The following is a 23,556-nucleotide window of genomic DNA, read 5'->3' as shown; positions in this document are numbered from 1 at the left end:
CTTTTCTTACTGAGTCAAAGACCCAAGTGGAAGAGAATGAATGTCCTTCATATGAAAAGTAGTTGGAAAGATTCAGAGAGTTGCTTATCCTAGAAAAAAAAGTAATGGATCAAGAAAAAATACATATCTATATGCATTCTTCCTATTTTGTCTTGAAACAAAAGCTTTTTATCTGATAGGAAATCACCGTGGGAATGAGGTGAGTGAGTCTAAGTGGAACAGGAAATTAGGCCCCAAGAAAGTGACCTCTTAACATTTCAGAAGAGTTGTTAAATAATTTGATTTTTGAAGTTATAGTAGACTGGTGATTCCTTCACACTTTACAGTTATCACTCCACTAAGGCATATAGCTATGATACAGTTATTGGTGATGCTGGCTTTGAGTTTTCTGTTTTTACTCAAATATATTTGTGAATGAGATTAAGACTTAAGAAAGAAAAAAGAGCTGCTTTATTCAGTTAACTTTTGTTTATTTGGGGGAAATAGTCATTTGGGTTTTTTTTCCCCCAAGCATCTGAAGTCAAAATGTAGTTACAAATGTTTACGTCATTATATACTTGATACTAAGTTCGTTGCACCTTGATAATTATCTATTAAATATTCAAGCATTTCTTGATCCTGTGTTATAGGTGAGGAAATTTCTGTCATGTAGTAGGTTTAAATTAAACCTGTGTTCTGCTTTATTATCCCCTAAGTTATCTTTTTTTTCAAGATTTATTTATTTATTTTATATAGAGATGATGGAGGGCAGAGGGAGAGGGCGAGAGGAGAGGGACTCCTCAAGCAGACTCCCCACTGCTGAGCAGGGAGCCTTACACCGTGCTCTATCCCAGGACCCTGAGAGCATGACCTGAATTGAAATCAAGAGTTGGCCACATAACCAACTGAGCCACCCAGGTGCCCTCCCCACCCCACCCCACTCCTGCCCTGAACTATCTTATTGATAGAGTTGTTGGTAATTACAAGTTTAAACTGAGAAATAGGATTGCTCTTAAATTTTCAGACGGAGTAGGTAAAGTGTCAATAGGACATACCCCATGTGTCTCTAGATGAAATGAGAAAGGGGAAATAATCATTTTTCACTTCTCTAAATTAGCCAGACCTGTGGAGCAGCATTACTGACTGACCTGTCTCCTTGCCCTCAGTTCACCTAGAAGGCCGCTGTGATGGAAGGATGTTTGATTGCAGAGATGTGGTATTCATTGTTGGGGAAGGAGAAGACCATGACATTCCAATTGGAATTGACAAAGCCCTGGAGAAAATGCAACGGGAAGAACAATGTATTTTATATCTTGGACCACGGTAAGCAGCATACCAGCTCAGTACACAGTGAAGTTATCTAAAGGACAGGGATTTAGTGTGTGTGTGTGTGGTATAAGAAGGAGGTCTACTTTCATTCTTTTGCATATAGTTCTTCAGTTTTCCCCACACCATTTACTGAAGAGACCGTCTTTTCTCTGCCATATAGTCTTGCCCCTTTTGGCACAGATCAATTGACCAAATAAATGTGGATTATTTCTGGGCTCTCTATCTTGTTACATTGATCTATTTTGTGCCAGTATTACTGCAGTTTTGTAGTCTATCTTAAAGTCTGGGAGTGTGATACCTTCACCTTTGTTCTTTTTTCTCAAGATTGCTTTGACTATGCAGGGTCTTGTGTGGTTCCTTATAAATTTTAGGATTATCCTAGTTCTGTAAAAAATACTATTGATATCTTTTTTTTTTTTTAAGATTTTATTTATTTGACAAACAGAGATCACAAGTAAGCAGAGAGAGAGGAGGAAGCAGGCTCCCTGCTGAGCAGAGAGCCTGATGTGGGGCTCAATCCCAAGACCCTGGGACCATGACCTGAGCTGAAAACAGAGGCTTAACCCACTGAGCCACCCAGGTGCCCCAAAATACTATTGATATCTTGATAGAGATTGCATTGAATCTGTAGATTGCTTTGGCCAGTATGGATATTTTAATAATATTTATACTTCCAATCCATAAGCATGGTATATCTTTTCCATTTGTGTCCTCTTCAATTTCTTTCATCAGTATTTTATATTTGTGACAACATGGATGGACATAGAAGGCATTATGCTTAAGTGAGAGAAGCCAGACTGAGAAAAATACCATATGATTTCAGTTATATGTGGACTCTAAAAAAAAACAAAACCAAATGAACAAACAGAACAGAAACAGAATCATAAATAGAACAAACTCGTGGTTGCCAGAGGATTTGGGGGTGGGGGGACCTGTTGAGCACAAGGCGAAGGGGGAATTAAGAGGTACAAACTTATGGTTATAAAATAAGTCACAGGGATGAAATATATAGCATAGGGAATATAGTAAATAATATTGTGCTAATATTATATGATAATAGATAACTGAATTTATCATGGCAAGCTTAATATAACATGTAGAATTGACACATCACTATGCTGTACACCTGAAACTGATATAACATTGTACTCCGCTGTACTTCAGTAAAAACAAGTATATGTATATACTTGTTTTTTCAATCAGCGTTTTAGAGTTTTCAATGAAGTTAATGCTAATAGTGGAAACAATTAAATCAGTTAGTCATGGAGTGAATTAATGGGCCATATAATATCACAAAGATCTGCGGGCCTGATTACTTGACTGTTGTGTGTCAAAGAGAGGACTGACAGGCAAGTTTTGCTGCTTATTTGTTTTGCCTGCCATATTGCCAAGACAGGAAGCTATTGGCCATCTCACGTGATTCTCCTGCCTCTCTCCTTCCTTTTCTCTAAATTAGATGGGAGGCAGTAAAACATGTGAGGGTTGGAAGTAGAAGAAGCACTTGGATGATTTATTACCACTTGAATTTGTGCTACCTGTTCTTATACAGAGTCCCTGAAAAAAAAAAAAAAGTGTTCTTCCTGGATCTAAAGGCAGCGGAGATGACTCATTTTTGCCTAAATTTTTCCCATCATAAGGATATCCATTAGCACTTCCCAGCTTAGAACTATCAGACACCAACAGCTCTCTTGTGAAAACATGTTTGGTATTATTTTTAGACCTAAAATTATACCATGAATCTAACCCTTCTATCTTGAGAAATAGACCCTTGAGAGAAACCAGGGTGTTTTGATTCTGTTTGCATGAAAGCGCATCTGCTTATCTGCAGTCTCCTCCCTCTCTGGCTGCTTGGATTTCAGCCCCTAGGATTCTGAGTTCTTGAGGATCCGGATGGCCTGCACTCACCAGTAGGTACAGTTGGCCTTTTGTACAGTTGCTTGCCTTTGTGGAGCCTCAGGAGTAATCCAGTAACATATTCCTCTTTGCCCTCATACTCTAGCCCTAATTCTATTTCCCAAGTGAGGGTTTGGCCAAGCCTGCAAATGCTCTACACCTTGACCCGTTATACAGCCTTCATGGAGGCACCTTTTATTTCATGCTTTTTTCTCTGTCATCCACTTTCCACAACCATATTCCTGTTTTAGTGTGTTTTATTTACATTTACCCTATAGTTGTAGTTCACTTCAGGTGAACTTATTTCTCTCATCCTAGAAGGAACTGTTTTTTACTCAGAGCACAGAGAAGGCTGTCTCCTCCATATCCAGGTAATAGCTAATTATTTTTAATGTAGCTTTCTAAAATTGTAGTTCCAGACTCATATGAAGAGAGTGGTATTTATGTTCCCTGTGTGCTTGCTGATTTAAGCTCCTTGAGGATAGATAATTCTGCGTACATGCAAGCATAGATTATATGAATCAGTTCAATATATTTTGAGCCAGCTAACAAGACAGCGTGGGAGGCAGCTGTCTTAAGTTTAATGGCAAAGAGATACAGAAATCATCCTTACATACATCCAGGCAAATAGTTCCTTGCACACTTAAATTGTTTGTTGTGTCATTAATGGTTAGCGCCCCCCACCCCGCTCTGTACCTTACCAGCTGTGTCTGCTTGGGCAAGTCACTTAACTCTCCTCAGCCTCAGCTTCTCCTTCCATAAAATGGGGATAACAAGATCTACGAACATAAAGTTGTGAAGGTCTGAATGAGGTAATTAATGCATGTGAAGAACTCTGCAGCGTGCCTGACACCTAGAAACTCTCGGTGTATTCGCTGTGATTGCTACTGTGGTGACGATTTTTCTACTCCACTTTGCCCCTCAGACCACTTGAAAAAGGAAACCCCGTTTTAACATACAGTGGATTTTTCCAATCTTTTCAGTCATAAAAGCAGTGTGTGGCCAGCCGGACGCACCCGGCGGAATGCTATCCAGACAGGCAGGCCGTCCCCATGACAGGCAGCTGTGAGTGCCCGCTGCGGGCTTGCTTGTGTTGCTCAGATCCCCACACACCACAGAAAACTGCATCCCAGTGTCGCCGTGAGTGTGGCTGCCACAGACTCGTGCTCTATAGTTCTCTTGCGTCATCTGCATTTCGTTCTCTAGATGATGTTCAGGACACACCTCTGCGACTCTTACAGACTATTTGGTGGGATGTTTTCACAATCAATTCCTAAAACACATCCACAAAACCATTTTTTTTCCTTCTCAGCAAACAGCATCTTTTATATTGTGTTTAATATTGTTCAATACTTTTATATTGTATTCATTTCAGGTAAGGTATGTATGGCTAGTTAAAATTTTTTTCCCTCCCTTTCCTTATGTTTCTGTCCTGCACCAACCCCAGACTAAAACACGGGCTGCCAAGAGACATAGTGCTTAGTTATGAGGCAGTGCAGGTTAAAAAATAAACAGTTTTCCAGGGACACAGAGAGCCTGAATTTAAATCCTGGCTCTGCTGCTGCCACTTCGTGTGACTCTCCAGAAGCGCTACTCTCTGAGCCTCAGTTTCTTCATCTGTAAAAATGAACCAGTCAGTAAGCAGTTGTGGTACAAATACTTCTTGTATGCACATAAAAGCTTTAATGGTCATTAATAGTCACATTTTGTGTCTCTGCTGTCTGCAGGCAACTGTTAATTCAAGAACATTACTACCAGATTCTTTCTGTTACTGTAGCTTTGTATCTTTGGGTTAAGTCCTAGATTTCCATTTGTGGTGTTCTCTCAGTCAGATGAATTTGTGAGCCCCGGGTCCTTCGGTGCCCAGGCCCATCTAGCATAAGTCAGACAGCTTTCTGTATAACCTGGAAGTCAGACTAGATGCTCTCAAAAGAATTTGGCGTGGGCTTACACCTCCCCAGGATGGTATACTCTACATAAGTGATCTCAGAGTCCTTCATGTGAAACCCCCCTGCTCCCCCACCCCTAGCCATGGGACTTTGATTCATGAGTTCCTCTAAGCAGCTTGTGTTATCCTCAGCACTGTGGACATTTTGGGCCAGATCTTTCTTGGTTGTGGGGGCTGTTCTGCATATTGTAGGATGTTCTACCCACTACATGCTGGTAGCCCCCCGGTAGTTCTAGCAAACCCCAAATGTCTAGATATTACCAAATGTCCCTGTTGGGGGGGTGGATTAAAATCACCCGTGTCGAGAGTCACTGGCCTAAGGCAAGTGTCATACCGTCTGTTGAGTTTGTACCTGTTGAGCACAAGGTTCCAAATGCCACATGCTGTCGGTAAACATGATCAGCAAAGACTCACCTGTCTACCTAGTTCCTAGCAGTTAAGGAATGTTCTGTTATTTACCAGATGGTAGAAAGCAAATAGGAGCTACATAGGTCTAAGAGCTCGAAGTACAAAACTAGTCATGACTGCCTAAAATTGGCCACTGGTAATTATGTCCTCTTTGATTTCTTTGCTGAAGATACCCTTTGCCCTGCTACTAAAACTACCACATTCCTACCAACTCTCTTTGTGTCTCTGTGCCTCTCTCTGGCTCCAGCTTTTATTTTCTTTTGTAATAGTGGAGGTGAGTTAAGCACTTTCTTCCTGAAAAATTCAGGCAGGGGGTAAAGAAAATGGTATAAGCCGCAGGATAGGAGTCTACCCCCTTCTAGTCGTTTTGCCCCAGAGAAAGGGAGGTATTAGCAGCCACTGGGTTTGGGCATCCTTCAGCCCTGAAAAGTGGGTGTTTACTAAGTTATCTTGCAGTACCATTCCATGTATTCAAGAGTAGTTTGGCCTTGAAACATACGGGAACAGAATATATTCCAGTGAACATTTCTGAAATATGCTGGGCATTGTACTGAACGCTGGGAATCCATTGGACCAGACAGACCAACCACCACCAGAACTTCCATTCTAGGAGATGTATGCTTCTTGAATGCTTTGGGTTTTTCTAAAGTCTTTTGGTGATCTGAAAGAAAATAGAAAAACAGTTTATAGACCCTCAGTCATTTTCTTCAGTACATTTTGGCTCCCAGGCATCGCGTTTACGGCATGATAGCTGCGGAGCTCTGAGAGTGTTTCTCTTGATGGGGGTTAGAGCTTTGCTAGGGCTGGTCTGTAAAGTTAAAAGCGTCTTATAACATAGCTGCTAATAAATAGCATTGTAACAATCACAGTGTCTTTTTTCTCTGTCCTGCTGATAAAGCTTCGAGGGAAAGCCCTGATAACCAAACAATGGCTATTTTATAAAAAGAACTAGATATTACATAAAGCAGAGGAAAAGACAGTGACATTTAAAATCCCCTCAAGGGGCGCCTGGGTGGCTCAGTGGGTTAAAGCCTCTGCCTTCGGCTCAGGTTCTGATCCCGGTGTCGTGGGATCAAGCCCTGCATCGGGCTCTCTGCTCAATGGGGAGCCTGCTTGCCCCTCTCTCTCTGCCTGCCTCTCTGCCTTCTTGTGATCTCTCTGTCAAATAAATAAATAAAATCTTAAAATCCCCTTAAACAAGCTTTCCCAAGGTGTACAGGTGTTAACATTACATGTGATGATGGAGAAAAGAAAACGAAATCTAGCCTGGCTCCTTCAAAAGCCAGCAGGGATACTACACTGTACCTTCTGACCCACAGCTGGTTTGTCTTCATGGTCCCCAATGTGTGTAGAGTGCAGATGAGAGCTCTGTGCTAACGTGATGCCTCAGAACACCAGAGGAAGTGCCTGGAAATACATCAGTTCTTTTAAAGTTTTGTTTTCTTACTCTCCATTTCAGATATGGTTTTGGAGAGGCAGGGAAGCCGAAATTTGGCATTGAACCTAATGCTGAGCTTATGTATGAAGTGACACTTAAGAGCTTCGAAAAGGTGAGAAAATAACCAACTTCTCTAAATCATGGTAGATTTCTTCTCCGTCCACTTCCCAGAAATGACTATCTTACATTATTATTAGTGGTGTGGATAGATGGTATTTATTCATATGTTGTGCTTTTTGTGACAAAGTTTGTTTCTTGCCTTTGACACTGCTCCCAGAGTCTGGGAGAACTGATACTGCACAGCCAATACACAGCTAAGGAGCTCAGTGTTCTTATTTTGTTCCTACGTGTCAGCCTTTTTTTTTTTTTTTTTTTTTTAACTTTTTTGGGTAGAATCCAAGACTTGTTCCCTTATTTGTTCCTAGACTTGTTCTTTCTGTACTTTTTTTCCTGGGTTGAAGACAAAAAGGTTCACGTTCTGCCAAGCAGCTCTTTGGGGGAGTGGGGTGCAGTTTTCCCGAAGCTGAATGGATTGTACCCTTCTCGGAGTCGTGGAAAGGAAGTTATCCAAAATGCAAGGCATCATGGACCATCAGGCTCTGTGACAAGAGACACAAGAGACAAACCTGCTGACCCTCCAGCCTTGCCTTTTCCTACCTGTCCAAGTCTAAAAATGAGAGAGTTTGTTAGTTGCTTTGGGTTCCAGAAGCAGCAGCCCTCCTGAAGCGTGTTTGTCTCGGGCCTACCTCTGGAGGCTCCGAGCAGCAGTTTCACCAGATACACACAGAGCGAATGCCTGTGCTTAGGCATACCATCACGGCCAGCAAAGTCCCCTCTGCAAATCTGAGGCCCCGCTCTCCCCAGAGAGCTTCTAAGAACTGCATTCTGTAGGCCTGTAGCGCTACCTCGGTGTTCTGTACGTTAAGCTGTGGACTGGAAATGTGACTGTTTATATTCTGTTAGACTTAGTAAGGAAATCATTGCCCTGTGGGGCTGGAACTTTGGGCCAGGAAAGTCAGGGGAGGACTGCTTTGGGATTTTCCCCCAACAGTGACCTTCCTGATCATACCCCTCACACTCCATGTTCCCCCAAACAACCATATTATGCTGTTGTCATGACCATCACATATTGTCCGGGTACCCCTCCTGAAGGCCTGCCAGCTCAGCTCCGATCCTCCAAAGCTGCCTCCATAGCACGATGGTTTTTATTATTAAAGAGAGAGAAAATAATCTTTAGCATATGGTTATTTCGACCTTGGCTTTCCCATTTCTATTTTAATCAAGTAAGCCGCCACAGCCCCCACCCATCCACAGCCCAGAGGACACTTCTTTACCGCGGTGCATTCTCACTGTTGTGTGCTATAAGGAGCCCCCACGCGCTCCCTGCTCCGAGAACGTGGCTCCAGGATATTTGAAACTGTGTATATTTGAAACCATGTGAAAGCGTGATGTTGTTGGAAGCAACATTTTAATTCTCTACCTCATAGTATTAATAACACACTTATACCCCATAGAAGCCAAACTCCATATAAAAAATGCTGAGGGCCCTTATTACCACATTTTAAATTAATAGAACTAAATTGTCAGAAGCAACACAGGGTTGCCAGAAAGACTGGTAACTCTCATTATTCACTTGGTGGGATGGGTGGCAGCAGGATACATCACTAATTGTTTCTTGAATAGAGAGAATTGTACGGTTACCCACTCAAGTTTCATAATTCCTGTAGTAGTAGCACTGACCCAGCCACTGTCGTTTCCCCTAAAGGATCCCAGATTGTTCTGGGACTCTTGCCACTCCCTTTAAATCCAGCTATTCATACTGAAAGTGCACTTGGCTCTGGATTCCTATCTCTAATGGTGGAGAGTGATAATACACATGATACGAAATAGCAAATGGTCACGAAATCCCTGGAAATATTTCTACATCTATGTTTTGCTTGAAGTCCCCCAGATATCCATCTGCAAGTTGACACAATTTAGAAGCTTTAGCTGTTCCAGTGGAGAGACAATGACCTGGCCTGGCATTTAAAATATTGTTTGTGAATATACGCCTGTGACTTGACTACAGTAGTGTTCCCATTTTAGAGTTTGAAACAGAGGCTTGAGAGAAACAACTTGCTGAAATTGTAATGGCAGTTTGCTGGGGAAGTCTGTGGGAGGGCGATGAGGGACGTTGGGTTTTGTTGTGTGTCCTCACCTCATAACTCCAAAGATGCGCTCTTTAACAGCACACAATGGCTTAGGTTCCTTACTGTGCTTTTGCCTGCTCTTCCTTCTTGGGCACCATGGGCCAGACTGCAGCTTGGTCATTGTGGAAGGTGAGTTCTAGCCTAGCAGTGAGTGGGCAGTGGCACCCAGTTTTAAGAGCCAGTGCATTTTGAGGTGTGGGTATCCTAGAAGAAGCTGCTGTGTGTTCTTACAGCCATTAGCTGATGCTCTTTCCTTCTCTGTTCATCTAACCGTTGTTACAAATTTACACAACAGGCCAAAGAATCCTGGGAGATGGACACCAAAGAAAAATTGGAGCAGGCTGCCATTGTCAAAGAGAAGGGAACTGTGTATTTCAAGGTGTGTGAGTCCTTGTACAGTCTTTTCCATCACAAAGAATTTGTTCAGGTTGTCAGTGAGTTGTACTGACATCCCCTACTCTGAATTCTAACAGCACCCTTTTGGGTAAGAGTAAGTCTGAATTTTTACAAGTCTGTCATTTTCAGCATTAGAAATGGTGAGAAGGAATGGATTAACGTGACAAAAAGAATACAGAGGTTTCTTTTACACATTCTACTCCAGATTGTAACCATTCATAAAGGCAGGCCAGTTCTGGCTTGCCCACCCTCCACTGTATCTCGCAAGACCTAAGGCATCTTTTTGGTACATAGTTGGCACTCAGCAAGTGTAGAATTAATGAATCGGATAATTGTTAGCAAGTGAGAATTCGTGGAGGTAAGTTTCACATCATCTTCCTTTCCGCTGTCTCGGTCGAGCCACGGAGGCACATGACAAAAGGAAAGAACTCGCACAGATTCCAGAAGAAACCAAAAGGAAGAGAATATTCAGTTCCTCTAGTGGCCAACATGATCCCTGCCACATTTGGTTTTGTGAGGAATCTTGAGAAACTCCTGAATGACATTCGTTACTGATTGCTTCTTGAAAGCCCTTTCTAGTTATATCTAGGAATGAATGTGTTACTTCCTCACTTAGATCTTAAACCCCCCGAGATAAGAGAAAAAGAAATAGCAGTTCTCATCAGAATGTTCTGCCCATTGCCATTGCTTCCCCACCCCCAACCAAGTACCTTCTCCATGCCCAGCAGAAAGGGTTTAGAGAGGAAGAGAGTGAAAGAATGGAGTTTTGTCAAGGTTTTTTTTTTCTTCTTGTTTATGGAGCATCTGCTCTGAGACTTGCTTTTGCACGGACAGCCTTGTCTGGGGCAGGGGGTAAGCAGTGCTGCCTCCTGTGAGACAGCTAGAGAATGATGTAAGACTATATAACCAAGGCAGAATTCACACAGAAGGGCCAACACGTGCCGTGGTTGTTTTTCAGACTGTGGAAACAGACCCATTATTGGGCCATGATACCAATTTAGTGGAAGTGTATTGCATTATGTAGTAAAGATAAATTTTGTTTCATAAAATTTGTTCAGTTGTGTGTGAGTGGGCACTGGATCATAATTGAAAACGTATTTCTTACTGTGGGTTATAGCTAAACACATTTGAAATCTGTTGGAATAGTTAATATATGATTATTTATATTTATCTATAGCTATTATATATACTAAGGTAATGTGTATGGATCACCGGAAAGCTTGGGGGAATAGTGTAATAAGCTCCAAATTGGGAAAACCGGGCTTTATGGCTCCAAGTGGTTTAAAGATATTTAACATTGAAAGAGGTTACTTTTGTGTGTGAAAGGTGATAGAGTTACGGGCACCTGTATGGCTCAGTGGATTGGGCATCCAACTCTTTTTTTTTTTTTTTTTTAAGATTTTATTTATTAGTTTGACAGAGAGAGACAGTGAGAGAGGGAACACAAGCAGGGGGAGTGCAAGAAAGAGAAGCAGGCTTCCCGCTGAGCAGAGAGCCTTATGCGGGGCTTGATCCCAGGATCCCAGGGTCATGACCTGAGCCAAAGGCAGATGCTTAACAACTGAGCCACACAGGTGCCCTGGGCATCCAACTTTTGATTTCAGCTCAGACAGTGATCTCAAGGTCATGGGCTCGAGCTCTGCATCGGGCTCCACACTCATCGGGAAGTCTGCTTATCCCTCTCCTTCTACTACTCTCCCTGCTTTCTCCCTTTCTCTCTCAAATAAATAAATAAAATCTTAAAAAAAGTGATGACGGGACACATGGGTGGCTCAGTCAGTTAAGCGTCTGCCTTTGGCTCAGGTCATGATCCCAGGGTCCTGGAATTGACCCCTGCATGGGGCTCCTTGCTCAGCAGGGAACCTGCTCCTCTCTCTGCCTGCTTGTGCCCTCTCTCTCTCAATAAATAAATAAGTAAAATCTTTTTTTAAAAGTGATGGGGTTAGATTAAATGATCCCCAAGTCTTTTTTCAGCTCTAAAGTTCTGTGATATTCAAAACTCTTGAAAAGTAATTTTGATTTTTTCTAATTGAACTATATTGGCTACTTCTAAGCTATTCAAGTAAGCTTCCACATGAGTTATGTGTAGACTCAAATACACAATATGCTAGAATGAAATATTTTTTTGTAAAATCCCTTAGAACCATAGGTCCCAAATGGTGTTTCCTATAAACCTGGAGTCTATAAAAGTCCTTACTGTATTTTTACTTCCCAAACTTCTAAGTAGAATATTAATAGTTTGGGGATGGGGGGGAGTTGGGGTTTTGGCATCTGACTAGAATTATATCAACTCTGTGTAGTAAAACAGCTCAGCTATTCAGAAGCTCTAATTGGTTGCTGATGACTCAGAACTTTAGGGAACAGTATTGGTAATGAAGTAATGTGGCAAAGCCATGTGTTGTATTGCTGTGTGCTGAACACAGAGATGGCCAGAATTACTGATCAGTGGCAGAAAGCAGGGTTTCTGTGTCCGTACGGTTACTTAACTTTGTCACTTCTGAGCATCACAATTGCAGTAGTGATTTGTGTATTTCATAATATTAAGAACCTTCTAAAAATTACTGATCTTTGGATAAAATCTGGATCAGCAGTCACACATATGGAACATATTATTTTTGACATGCAGTTTGATAGACAAAATCTGTCAAAACATTAGTCTATTGGGGGAAAATTAATGTAAGGTTGAAAACCACTGACCTAAGACTTTTCTCCCAGAATGTCTCTGAACATTTTGTACTACTAGAGACTTCCCTTGAGGCACCTTCATAATTATAGGTAAAAGATCCCAGCAGTGGTCCTAGTTTTAGATGTAAGACTTAAAAATGGTTGGTAGATAGTTTCCTGTATACATTCCCTTTTAAAATTTCAGGGCAGGTTTCAATCTGCCACTGTGCCCTCCTGGGCTTCGTATTTCCGAGTGTTTGACTTGGCACGTTGAACACACGCACAGAGTCCAGATGTGTGGGTGAGAGCAGAGATGGGGCGAAGTAAAAAATCTACACTTCATGCCATCTAGTACATTACAGCTCCGTTTTCATCGACCTGTGAATTTGGTTTACACATAATTAGGTAGATTTCTCCCCTTAGTAAAGAGCTGAATTGCACTCAGTTTTAAAATGGGAGTCATTTTGCTGTTTAGATTGTCAGCTCCTCATATCAACCTCTGAAGGCTAAAGAGAAGAAAGGCAGAAGACTCTCTTCATTTAACTCTGAAAATAATTAACAGAGAACAACATGCTATTGTGCCAGGCTTTGTGCAAGCCAATTAAGCAGACCTGATTTTTGCCCTCAGAGCTGATAGTGCCCTGCAGGACAGGAGCATTAACTATCAGACTTGACTAGTGTTTCTCTTTTCTGACTTGGAGACAGAGTGGTAAGAAGGCTGAGGACACTGCAGTGATACGGGACTCTCACGCCCCCTTGTGCTCCTTGCGAAAAAAGCATTTCTCGAGCAAGTTAGTTAAGGATCCTGGTTCAACCACCAAACCCTTTTCAGACAAACCAGGCTTTGCTGTGTTTTGACTTTGCTGAACCAAGAAACCAATGCTGTAATTTAGGAACAAGTCATCCATAACTCTAGAATTTCTGGTTTTTAAAAAAACTCCTAAGGAAGTGTCCGCCCTGCCTTCTTTCTTCTCCCTTTATTCATTAAGCACAGCATTTCTCAGCCGTGGCACTACTGACATTTGGGGCTGTGTAGCTCTGTGATGCTGAGAGGCTGTCCTGTGCTTTACAGGATGTGTAGCAGCAGCCCTGGCTTCTGCCCACTAGATGCCAGTAGCACGCACACTCCTTGCACACATTCCTTGCAGTTGTGACAAAATATTGCCAGATGCCCCCCCAGGGAGCAGAATCACCCCCACGCTGAAAACTCTTGTTTTAGTACATTAGAAGCAGAAATACCACAAAACGAGATTCTTGTTCGTTGGAAGTTGAGCTCTAAGTACAGTCAGGAGACAGATGAAAGAGCTTTCAAGAAATTAAAATGCTGTATAAATGTAAAGGAACTGTTACAAAGTCTGTTAGGTTTTTTGAGTTTTGGCTTTTTGGTTTGTTTGCTTGTTTTTTGCAACCATAGCCCTCTACCATTCTGATTATTTAGAACCTACCATTATTATTATTATTATTATTATTATTATTATTTTTAATTTATCTGAAAGAGAGAACAGGAAAGTGCTCAAGCGAGGGGATGGGCAGAAGGAGAAGCAGGCTCCTGCCTGAGCAAGGAGCCCAATGTGGAGCTCAATCCCAGGACCCTGGGTCACAGGCTGAGCAAAGGCAGGTGCTTAACCGACTGAGCCACCCAGGTACCCCAGAACCTACCATTATTATAAGATCTGAGTCATTGTCCTCCCTGGCTTTTTTCTTTCTCTATGATAATACATTAGGAGATAAAAAGAAAAGGTAACAGGTACATTTGAGGAGGACAAGAAAGAAGCAACTGGCAGAACAGAGAAAATACCTGTCCTCCTTACTAATCTAAATAAAATGATACCTTTCATTTCTATGCACTTCTCCATTTTTGCTCCCCATGATAGAGAAAGTTTTGATTGCATAGTTCTATCTTTGACCTTACTATTTCTTCAGATCTTTACTAGGGCTTCTTTGTGCTAAGTATCTTTGGATATTCCAAAGGGATAAGACATGATTCCTATCCTCAGTTGCTCCCCATCCAGCAAGAGAAAAGACAGAGAAAGAAAGAAATGACAAACCCTGAAACTCAGGAGGACTTTCTTCTCTGTAGTGCCTCAAAAAGTAGTGGACCTCAGGCTCTGATAAAATGTAAGTGTTGTCTTTATTACCTTGGGCTGCCATAACAATATCTTCTAGACTGGGTGATATAAAGAACAGGAGTTTACTTACATTTCTGGAGACTGGAAGTCGAAGATCAAGGTGCCAGCAGGGTTGGTGTCTTGTGAGCGTGCTCTCTTTGGGTTCCAGATGGCTGCCTGCTTGCTGTGTCCTGAATGAACTCTCCTAGGTGCTAGCGGCAGGGGAGAAAGCGAGGAAGGAAGTTCTGTGGTGTCTCTTGCAACGGGATTAAGTACATCATGAGGGCCCCCATCCTCGATCCCACTGAAACCTGATTACTTGCCAAAGGCCCCATCTCCAGATACCATCATATTAGAGATAGGCCTTCACCCTGTGAATCAGGGGCACAGGAGACACACAGTTCAGTCCATAGCATGCATAATATAATTTTCTCAAAAATTTCAGCATTTGTTATAAAAGGGCCTGGATTTCATTTTCTTATAAATAACCGTATCACAAATGTCTGAGGCCGAGAGGATAATAAACTTTGATTTTAGTACGCGTTCCTTCAAAACTCTTCAGAATTTTTTCGCACTGCCCTTCTATCGCAGAACCTGTGGGTGCTATAAGTCTTCTGTTCCCTAAACAGGTCACCTGTGAAGTGGGATGTTCAGTGGGGCATGTAGCCTTCCTTTATTTCGGACTTAGACCTTCCACTTGGAACTGGTCTGCCCCATCCTCATCACCAAAAATCAGCATCAGGGCTTCTTTCTACGAGTGGAGCTCGTTTCTTGTACCAGACACTTGAAGTCTTTTGTAACTGGAACATTCTCGTAGATTTGCTCCGGGTTTCTCTCTTCTTAGTCTTTGGGTGACCTTTGGCGTATGGGGAAAAACCTCTACATTGAGGTATATACACTGCTTTGACTGTGGTAAGTCCTAGCAACATGATCTTAACACTGCTCATGGGTCAGACTTCAGGGATCTGGCGACAATTCTGCCACCTGGTAGGATGTGTCATCTGCTTTCAGGCTTATAGTCAAATCCTTCAGAGGAGATTCCTCACCTGTACTCCCCTTTTATTTGTGTATTTACCAGCTGTCACTTCTTTCATCCTAAAATGGCAATAAACACATTGTCCTGGCCCCATAATTTCTTGCATGGAGCATATATATAATTAATTCACACAAATTAACTACACAGTTGTTATTCATAATTGTTAATTTTCTACCAATCAGGTAAGAGCAAAAATACGGTAGGAGATTTTTCTCATGAGTTCGCCGGCTGACATCTATGTGATTTGTGTCTTAGTTATTTATGTTGTATGCTGTTCAACTATGTGTATTTCCATTGTCTGTAGATCAGAGGTCAGCAGACTACATCGTTTTAGGAAGTAACATTCTACTAGGACACAGCCACATACACTTACAAGCAACCCTTGAGCAACATGGCTTTGAACTACACCAGTCCAATTATATACGGACTTTTTTCGATAAATGCAGTACAGTATCATAAATGTATTTTCTTTTATGGTTTTCTGAATAACATTTTGTTTTAATATTTATTGTAAGAATACCATATATAATACAAATAACAGGTAAAATGTGTTGCTCAGTTGTCTGTTATCAATAAAACTTCCAGTCAACAGTAGACTATGAGTAAAGTTTGGGGGAAGTCACAATTATATAAACACTCATCATCAGGGAAATGCAAATGAAAACCACAATCAGATATCACCTCACACCTATTAGAATGGCTAAAATCAACAACACAAGAAGCAACAACTATTGGCAAGGATGCGGAGAAAGGGGAACCTCCTTGTACTGTTAGTGGGAATGCAAACTGGTACAGCCACTGTGGAAAACAGTTTGGAGGTTCCTGGAAAGTTAAAAGTAGAACTGTCCTGTGATCCAGTAATCACACTAGTAGGTGTTTACCCACACAAAAACAGTAATTCAAAGGGATACAGGCACCCCTATGTGTATTGCAGCATTATTTATAATAGCCAAGATATGGACCCAAGTGTCTATCAGTACATGATAGATAAGATACAGAGTAAATATATAGTAGAATATTATTCAGCCATAAAAAGAATGAAATCTTGCCATTTGCAATGACACGGATGCAGATAGAGAATATGATGCTAAGTGAAATAAGTCAGAGAAAGACAAAACACCGGATGATTTCACTCATGTGGAATTTAAGAAACAAAGCACATGAGAAAAGGGCAGGGGTGTGAAGACCAACCAAGAAACAGACTTAACTACAGAGCACAAACTGACCGTTACTAGAGGGGAGCTAGGTGAGGGGGCGGGTGAAACAGGTGAGGGGAATGGAAGAGTACCCTTGTCATGATAAAAAAATGTAATAAAATGATAAGTAATTAAATCATTTAAAATAAGTTCTACACAGATTTTCAACTACACGGGGAGTCACAGCCCAAAGCCCTGTGTTCAGGGATCAAACATATTTACATATTGTCTGTGACTACTTTTGCACTACTGTTGACAGAGTTGCAACAGAGACTGTTTGGCCTGCAAAGCCTAAAATATTTATTATCCCCTTTACAGAAAAAGTTTGGCAACTCCTGGTTTAGATAACTAAGGTTTTCTGTATTTGTGACTGGCACTTACCAGCACGTAGTCTCTACTGTGGAGTGCTGATCATCAGGAGAAAAGGGAAAGGTAACTTCCCCTTCAAGTAAACTAGTGATAGAGTCTAAAACTACTCACCAGCCTTATGAAAGTGTGATAAGCACTAGCACCAAAGAATGTCACCCAAAGCCTTGACGCCCTCCTGCTGGAAGAACTGTCCCCTCGGAAAAGGATGAGATGGTACTTGCTGGAGAACAAACAGCATTGTAGAGTGCACTGTCCTCAACCAGCTCAGAGGCCACTGGCACTGCAGAGAGAATGGGAAAGGGGGCCTGCATGGCCGTCTCCTAAGAGCAGAAAGAACGGATCAAATATCATGGTTAGTATGAGGGGATTGTTTCATTTGGAGGATTTGGTTGTCTCGGGGAGGCCTGAGCTTACAGTTCTTGGGTATCCCCTCCAGAGTCTTTACAAGAAATAATCCCTAGCTTTTTTTCTCCTAGGGAGGCAAGTACATGCAGGCAGTGATTCAATATGGGAAGATCGTGTCCTGGCTAGAGATGGAATATGGCTTATCAGAAAAGGAGTCTAAAGCTTCTGAGTCATTTCTGCTTGCTGCCTTCCTGAACCTGGCCATGTGCTACCTGAAGCTTCGAGAATACACCAAAGCTGTGGAATGCTGTGATAAGGTAACGAGTGATGTGCATGTAGATATTCCAGATCTTTTTCTCCATCTTCATACTTGGTCATCTTTTACTTTTTCTAAGCCAAGGGGTGGAGGGCTTTTCATTTTGCTTTCTTTTTTTTTTTTTTTTTTTTTAAAGATTTTATTTATTTGACAGAGAGAGATCACAAGTAGACAGAGAGGCAGGCAGAGAGAGAGAGAGAGAGAGAGAGGGAAGCAGGCTCCCCGCTGAGCAGAGAGCCCGATGCGGGCCTCGATCCCAGGACCCTGAGATCATGACCTGAGCCAAAGGCAGCGGCTCAACCCACTGAGCCACCCAGGCGCCCTCATTTTGCTTTCTTATATACACTTGTTTACTTGGGATTATTTGTTTCTCATTATGAATTGGGAAACTCAGATTGCGATTGCATTCAGATTTTTCTTTTTAAGATTTATTTCTTTTAGAGGGAAAGAGTGTGCACACGCACGCAAGAGAGTGGGGGAGGGGAGAGGCAGAGGGAGAATCTCCAGCGGACTCCCCATTGAGCAAGGAGCCTGACACGGGCTCCATCCCACAACCCTGAGATCATGGCCTGAGCCAAAATCAACAATCAGATGCTTAACTGACTGAGCCACCCAGACACCACACAGTGAGGCTTTTCTGATGCATAGACTATAATATGTTATGAGTAGTTTTGTTAAAATTGGGGTGCCTGGGTGGCTCAGGGAGTTAAGCATCCAACTCTTGCTCTCGGCTCTGGTCATGATCTCAGGGTCCTAATTTCAAGCCCCACATTGGGCTCCACACTGGGCATGAAGCCTACTTTAGAAGAAAAAAAAAAAAAGTTAAAATTCTTACAATCTATGACTTTTCTTAAATCTGTGGTATTTGATATTGGATATAAGAACTCCTCAGGTTCAATGTAATAAGAACAGACTTAACTTAAGCATTTCAAGACTTAACATATGATAGACTTGGAGCTGCTTCCATAGAGGATGTACACAGGCCACTTCCATATACTTCTGGGATTGTTTCTACAGGCTCAATTTCCAGGTATGGAAATACAGAGCCAAAACCTGGGATTATTGAATATTATCCATGTGTTTTTTTCTCATTATTATTGGCAACAAAAAAAATTCTTGTTTTCGTTTTTATTTTTGGTTACTAATGAAATCATACATCTTTTCATTATTAGTCATTTGCATTTCTTCTGTGAATTGCATGTTCATATGCTTCAACTAGATTATTTGTCTGATTTATATTGATTGAGGCAGTCTGTACATTATTACTGTTAACCCTTTGCCTGCCAGTAGGAACCTTGTTCTCCTCGCTTGTAAGTATAGTGTTAATATTTTAATATCTGTCAGATCTTTTACTTTCTAACTAGATAGTTCTCCCCCACCCTAAGATGATAAAAATAATGCTGTTAAGTACTTGCAAAACCTACTCTAACTAGGTGTGCTTTTTAAAAAACTGATTAAAAAAATAACTATTATATTTTGATGGGGGAGATTGCATGTAAGTGTATTTGGCCTAGAATCTTTCGTGTTTTGATATGAGGTAAAAATTTAATTCTTATTTTCCATGTTTATAGCCAGTCTCAGCTCCATTTATTGCCAAGTTAATCCTTTCCCTACTGATTTACATTCCCACCTTTGTCCCTCTTAAATCTTTTAATATACTTACACAGGAATCTGTTTCTGAATGCTTCGTTCTGTTCCATGGAACTGTTTGCACATAGACTAGCAATCAAACTTTTAATTTCAGTGGTTTCATAATGGTTTTTTTCCCCTTGTGGTAGGTCAGTCCCCTCCTATTTTTTTTTCCCCAAAATTTTCTCTGCCATTTTGGGCATTTACTTCTTCCACTGAATTTTAAAATGAACTTCTACAGAGGCCCCTCCCAAGTCCCCTTGGGATCATTATAGAAATTGCATTAAATACAGAAGTCCATTTGGGTGTATAGTTAGTTGTATTTTGATCAACATTATTTAGTTACCTTGAGTCTTATCTCTTTAATACACTTTTTTTAGTCCCCTTGGCCAGAAAGCTTTGGTAAGTCATTTAAATACTGAACTTCTTTGAAATGTCCACAAATTATATTCATGCTTTCTGAAATGTAGACCATCTGTCCCTAGGCCCTTGGACTAGACAGTGCCAATGAGAAGGGCTTGTACAGGAGGGGGGAAGCCCAGCTGCTCATGAACGAGTTTGAGTCAGCCAAGGGTGACTTCGAAAAAGTGCTGGAAGTTAATCCCCAGAATAAGGCCGCACGACTACAGATCTCCATGTGCCAGAAAAAGGCTAAGGAGCACAATGAGCGGGACCGCAGGATATACGCCAACATGTTCAAGAAGTTTGCAGAGCAGGATGCGAAGGTATGTATAGACAGAACCCCCTTGCCTTCGGGTATGTCAAAAACTGACCTTGCCCCTTTGATTTTTGTGTCAAGAAGGTTAAGCATAGGGTACACAGGCAGGTAGACAACCCGAGAGGCACAAGAGTGGACAGAATGATTTCTGACCCGATCTGAGGCTGGTTTGGATCCAGAAGTAGAACAGGCTATTCTGCTCACCAGACATACACAGTTGTGAGGCACTGACATGTCCATGGAAGAGAGGAGAAAAGGAAGTTCCTTGGAGATGTACTAAAGTTTGCTTAAAAAGCAAACACATCAAGTATTTTTTCGGATAATGCTTCTTTGTTGAGACTTCCCATATTCCCAGGAAATTGGCCACCATGGGGAAGCCCCACCATCATACCCTTTACATTGTCAGCGCCCTCTCCAGCCAAGTTGTATTCTGGTCCTGAGCTCATCCTCCCCTCCCCTGCCCTCTAGTCACGGCACTCGCTCCTCCCTCCACCAAGCCAGGCATGTTCACCAAAGAAAAGTGAAAGCTACCCCCTCGTAACTGCTGGCAGCACTGCCCTGACTTAGCCACCCAGGCAGGCCTGGCGCAGTATGCGCCATGCTCTCCTGCTGTCTGAGGCCAGGCCAGCAGTCAGCAGGAGCCGGGAATTATTTGAATGTTTCAGTTCTTTTGATTTCTTATTTCTTCCTCAGGAAGAGGCCAGTAAAGCCATGGGCAAGAAGACCTTAGAAGGGGTCACCAATGAAAAGGAAACAGAAAGTCAAGTGATGGAAGAAAAAGCTGGAGGCCACGTATGACCCCACGCAAAGGAGGGAAGAGCCCTAATGAACTTGGCCCCCTCCTCCATGGGCTTTCACCCAACTCAGGACTAAGCAGTGTTTAATGTAAAGTTTGTTAGAGTCTGTGTGAGTCTGGAAGCAAATGGCAAAACCAGTAGCTTCCCAGAAAACAGCCACCCTGCTGCTGCCCAGTGCTCTCCTTGAGGGGGTGGCATGGGACCACTCCAGGTGGAACAAAATGGAAATGACTTGGTGTGGCGAGATTGAGCCAGCAGCTAAGTCCAGCTCATTTCAGTTTCTGTCAACTTTCAATATCTAATTCAGGGTCCCTTGAGATAATCCTAACAATTTGAGGCTATCTGTTCCATCTGATTGAACTTTAATAGCACTGCAGAAACCTAAAAATAAATGTTTCATGACTTTCTCCTTTCCTACCGTTGGGTGGGGGAGAGGAGGAGGAGGTTTTGTTTTTTAATTGACTGAAGTGCTAGCATTTTTATCCAATAGAACCCATGGGGAGAGGGGTCTGGAATTCCCTCAGGTCCTCGGCAGCACCAGACTCAAAAGCCAGAATCTCAGCAGTCACTTGCTTGCTGACTTAGCCGAACTCCCCCCTCACTAAGCCAGCCTGCTTGGGAGAGTGGGACTCTCTGCACCCAGCCTGGCCCTGGAGGAGGGAGTCTGTCCTTCCCAAAACATTCTTCAGCAATGATAATGAGCAGAGGGAGTTTCTAGATTAGCTTCCCCTGCAGTCGATTAAGTTCTGAGATGCCAGAATTGTGCTTTTTCCCCTCCTCTGTCCCTTGTAGGATGTAATGTTGAGTACAGTACTGCCAGCCAGCATTGCTGCTGCTCCGTTTCCTATTACCATTCTAACCCTTGCTATTAAGATTTGAAGATCTGTTCTTAAAATATCTCTGACCTGGGGTGGATTCATTTACATATCCATTTAGGATCCACGCAGCTTTTTAATTTTTTTTTTTTTTGTCTTTAAAAATTACCGGCTCATAAACATGTATACTGGTTTATGAAACTTTACTTACACTCCTCTATCATGCAAAAAAAAATTTTTTTTTACTTTTTACTACTAAGTAGCTTGATTTTTTAAAAACAGTATCTGTGGAGTTGAAAAAAGAAGGTGGTATTCTTGTACATTAAGGGTTCTCCTCACAGGTTTGGCACGCAGTAGCTTTCTTTCCCTGCCGATGGCTTCTTTGTTCTGGTGTGAGTTGTGAAAAAGAATTGAAAACCGCTTCCCATGCAGACACATCTCACCTAAAAGCTCCAGTCCCACAGCATGGAATCAGGGCAAGTCTTAAAATACATACACATAGTGGAGTCTTGGTCCTCACGGGTAAGCGAGACTGAGCGTGGCTTTCTCTCCCTGCGGCCTGAGAAGCACTTGTAGGCCCACATTTGCAACCGAAGGAAACAGTAGCTCCAACCTGGAACATCTCACTTGGTAAAATCCTAAAGAACACTGGCAATTACTAGTTTTTACTTTAATGGTGGTTTTAGCAAAACACTTCACCTGTTAGGTTAGGACCCACATCGAAATCTAAAAATAAAATCCTTTCCATTTATACCAGTTTTCTTCTCCATAGAACAAATGAAAATTGAATTGTTTCTCCTTTGACAACTAGAATCCTTTTAATTTTTCATTCTTGTCTTTTTTCATAAGATTTCTTTAAAAAGCCCCAGTCTCACCAAGTAAACATGACAAGCAGAAGTCAATTTTGCTTTGTTTGCTTGACTCCTTAGTATTTGTAGCTCTGTTGACTAAAGCAGGACTCCAGTGAGGCCAATACTGAGATTTGATCCTAAAAAGGCCAGTTAGCTTTTTGCAGGTAACAACCCAAAAATGATTCCAAATCTTAGATTATCCCAGCCAGTTGACTCCTGGGTGTGTATTATGGGTCACTTCGTGGCAGGGGAGAGCTGGGGTGTGCGGGTGGTTCTGAGCAAAGGTTGGTGAGGTGCCCATCACCACTCAAAAAAAAGAAACTTCGTATATTCTTGTTATCAAATTCAGTAATCTCAATTTGTCTGGAAACCAGCAGATGTCTTTGAACCATCTTTCAGACTGCATTTGGAGCGCTGAGGCAGCATATGATGAATTAAAAACTTGTTTAAAAAAAATCATTCAGATGCACTTTTTTGTGTTCCTCAAACAACCAAATGTGATTTCCCATTATTCTTGGGTTTTGTTTAAATAGTCCTCAGGCAAATTTGTTTTGGTTGGAAAACTAGTGTGGGCCAAGCTGAAGAAATGCGACCTCAGAAAATTGGCTGGAGACAGTGTGGTCCTCCTCGCTCTGAGGCAGACCTGGAACTCAGCATCGGGCTAAAGGAGTGATGCATCTTTGTTCAAATGAACCCAACCACCAGAAAAACAAGAGGAATTTGTTTTCTCGTCTGCTGGTAGATTATTCCACCACGTTAACTGATTGTGTAAGGCAGGTTCAGTTTGGGAAACGAAGAGGCTTCATCGTGCCCTATGTAAAACATGAACACGTGGCAGGGATATTCTGGGTGCAGCATGTGTTTCCTCTTCCTTAAGTGGCATATTTCATCAGATACTCATAGTTACATACCCTGAAGTCCTAAGGAGAGCCCACCTAGACTGCAAACGAAAGGCGACACAGCTGTGGGCTGGTAGTGAGCCTGCCTCTAGTGGTTCTTACCGCTGGCACCTGCGCAGGGCCCTGGTGGGCTCCGGCCGCTACCTTTGAGTCTCTCAGAATTCCTTCCTTCATCTCCAGGTTGAATTCGACTCCTACCCCTCTGCTGCTAAGTTACCTGGGAATGAAATAAT

General features: G+C 42.1%; 1 protein-coding gene and 1 long non-coding RNA gene across 6 annotated transcripts in view; one reads left to right on the top strand and one right to left on the bottom strand.

The window, feature by feature from the left end:
- FKBP5 (FKBP prolyl isomerase 5) overlaps window positions 1-21,216 on the top strand; it is a 118,788-nt gene extending 97,572 nt beyond the window's left edge. For 4 of the 5 annotated variants that reach the window (XM_059400103.1, XM_059400104.1, XM_059400105.1 and 1 more), the window contains 6 exons: window positions 1,146-1,302; window positions 7,017-7,107; window positions 9,480-9,563; window positions 17,430-17,615; window positions 19,729-19,968; window positions 20,655-21,216. In XM_059400103.1, coding sequence (XP_059256086.1) covers window positions 1,146-1,302; window positions 7,017-7,107; window positions 9,480-9,563; window positions 17,430-17,615; window positions 19,729-19,968; window positions 20,655-20,759 — 863 coding nt within the window. In that variant the 3' untranslated portion in view covers window positions 20,760-21,216. The remainder of the gene's footprint in view (window positions 1-1,145; window positions 1,303-7,016; window positions 7,108-9,479; window positions 9,564-17,429; window positions 17,616-19,728; window positions 19,969-20,654) is intronic. The other variant, XM_059400107.1, reaches the window with a different exon arrangement.
- Window positions 4,851-17,147, bottom strand: LOC132017916 (uncharacterized). Its single transcript, XR_009404412.1, has 3 exons — window positions 17,065-17,147; window positions 14,444-14,564; window positions 4,851-6,218 (listed from the first exon to the last, which is right to left on the bottom strand). It is a non-coding gene; the product is annotated as an uncharacterized LOC132017916 (long non-coding RNA).
- Window positions 21,217-23,556: the final 2,340 nt, after the last annotated feature.

The sequence above is a fragment of the Mustela nigripes genome, chromosome 5, assembly GCF_022355385.1.
Source record: "Mustela nigripes isolate SB6536 chromosome 5, MUSNIG.SB6536, whole genome shotgun sequence".
Taxonomy (NCBI): Eukaryota; Metazoa; Chordata; class Mammalia; order Carnivora; family Mustelidae; genus Mustela; species Mustela nigripes.
This window is presented reverse-complemented; position numbering and strand designations above follow the sequence as displayed.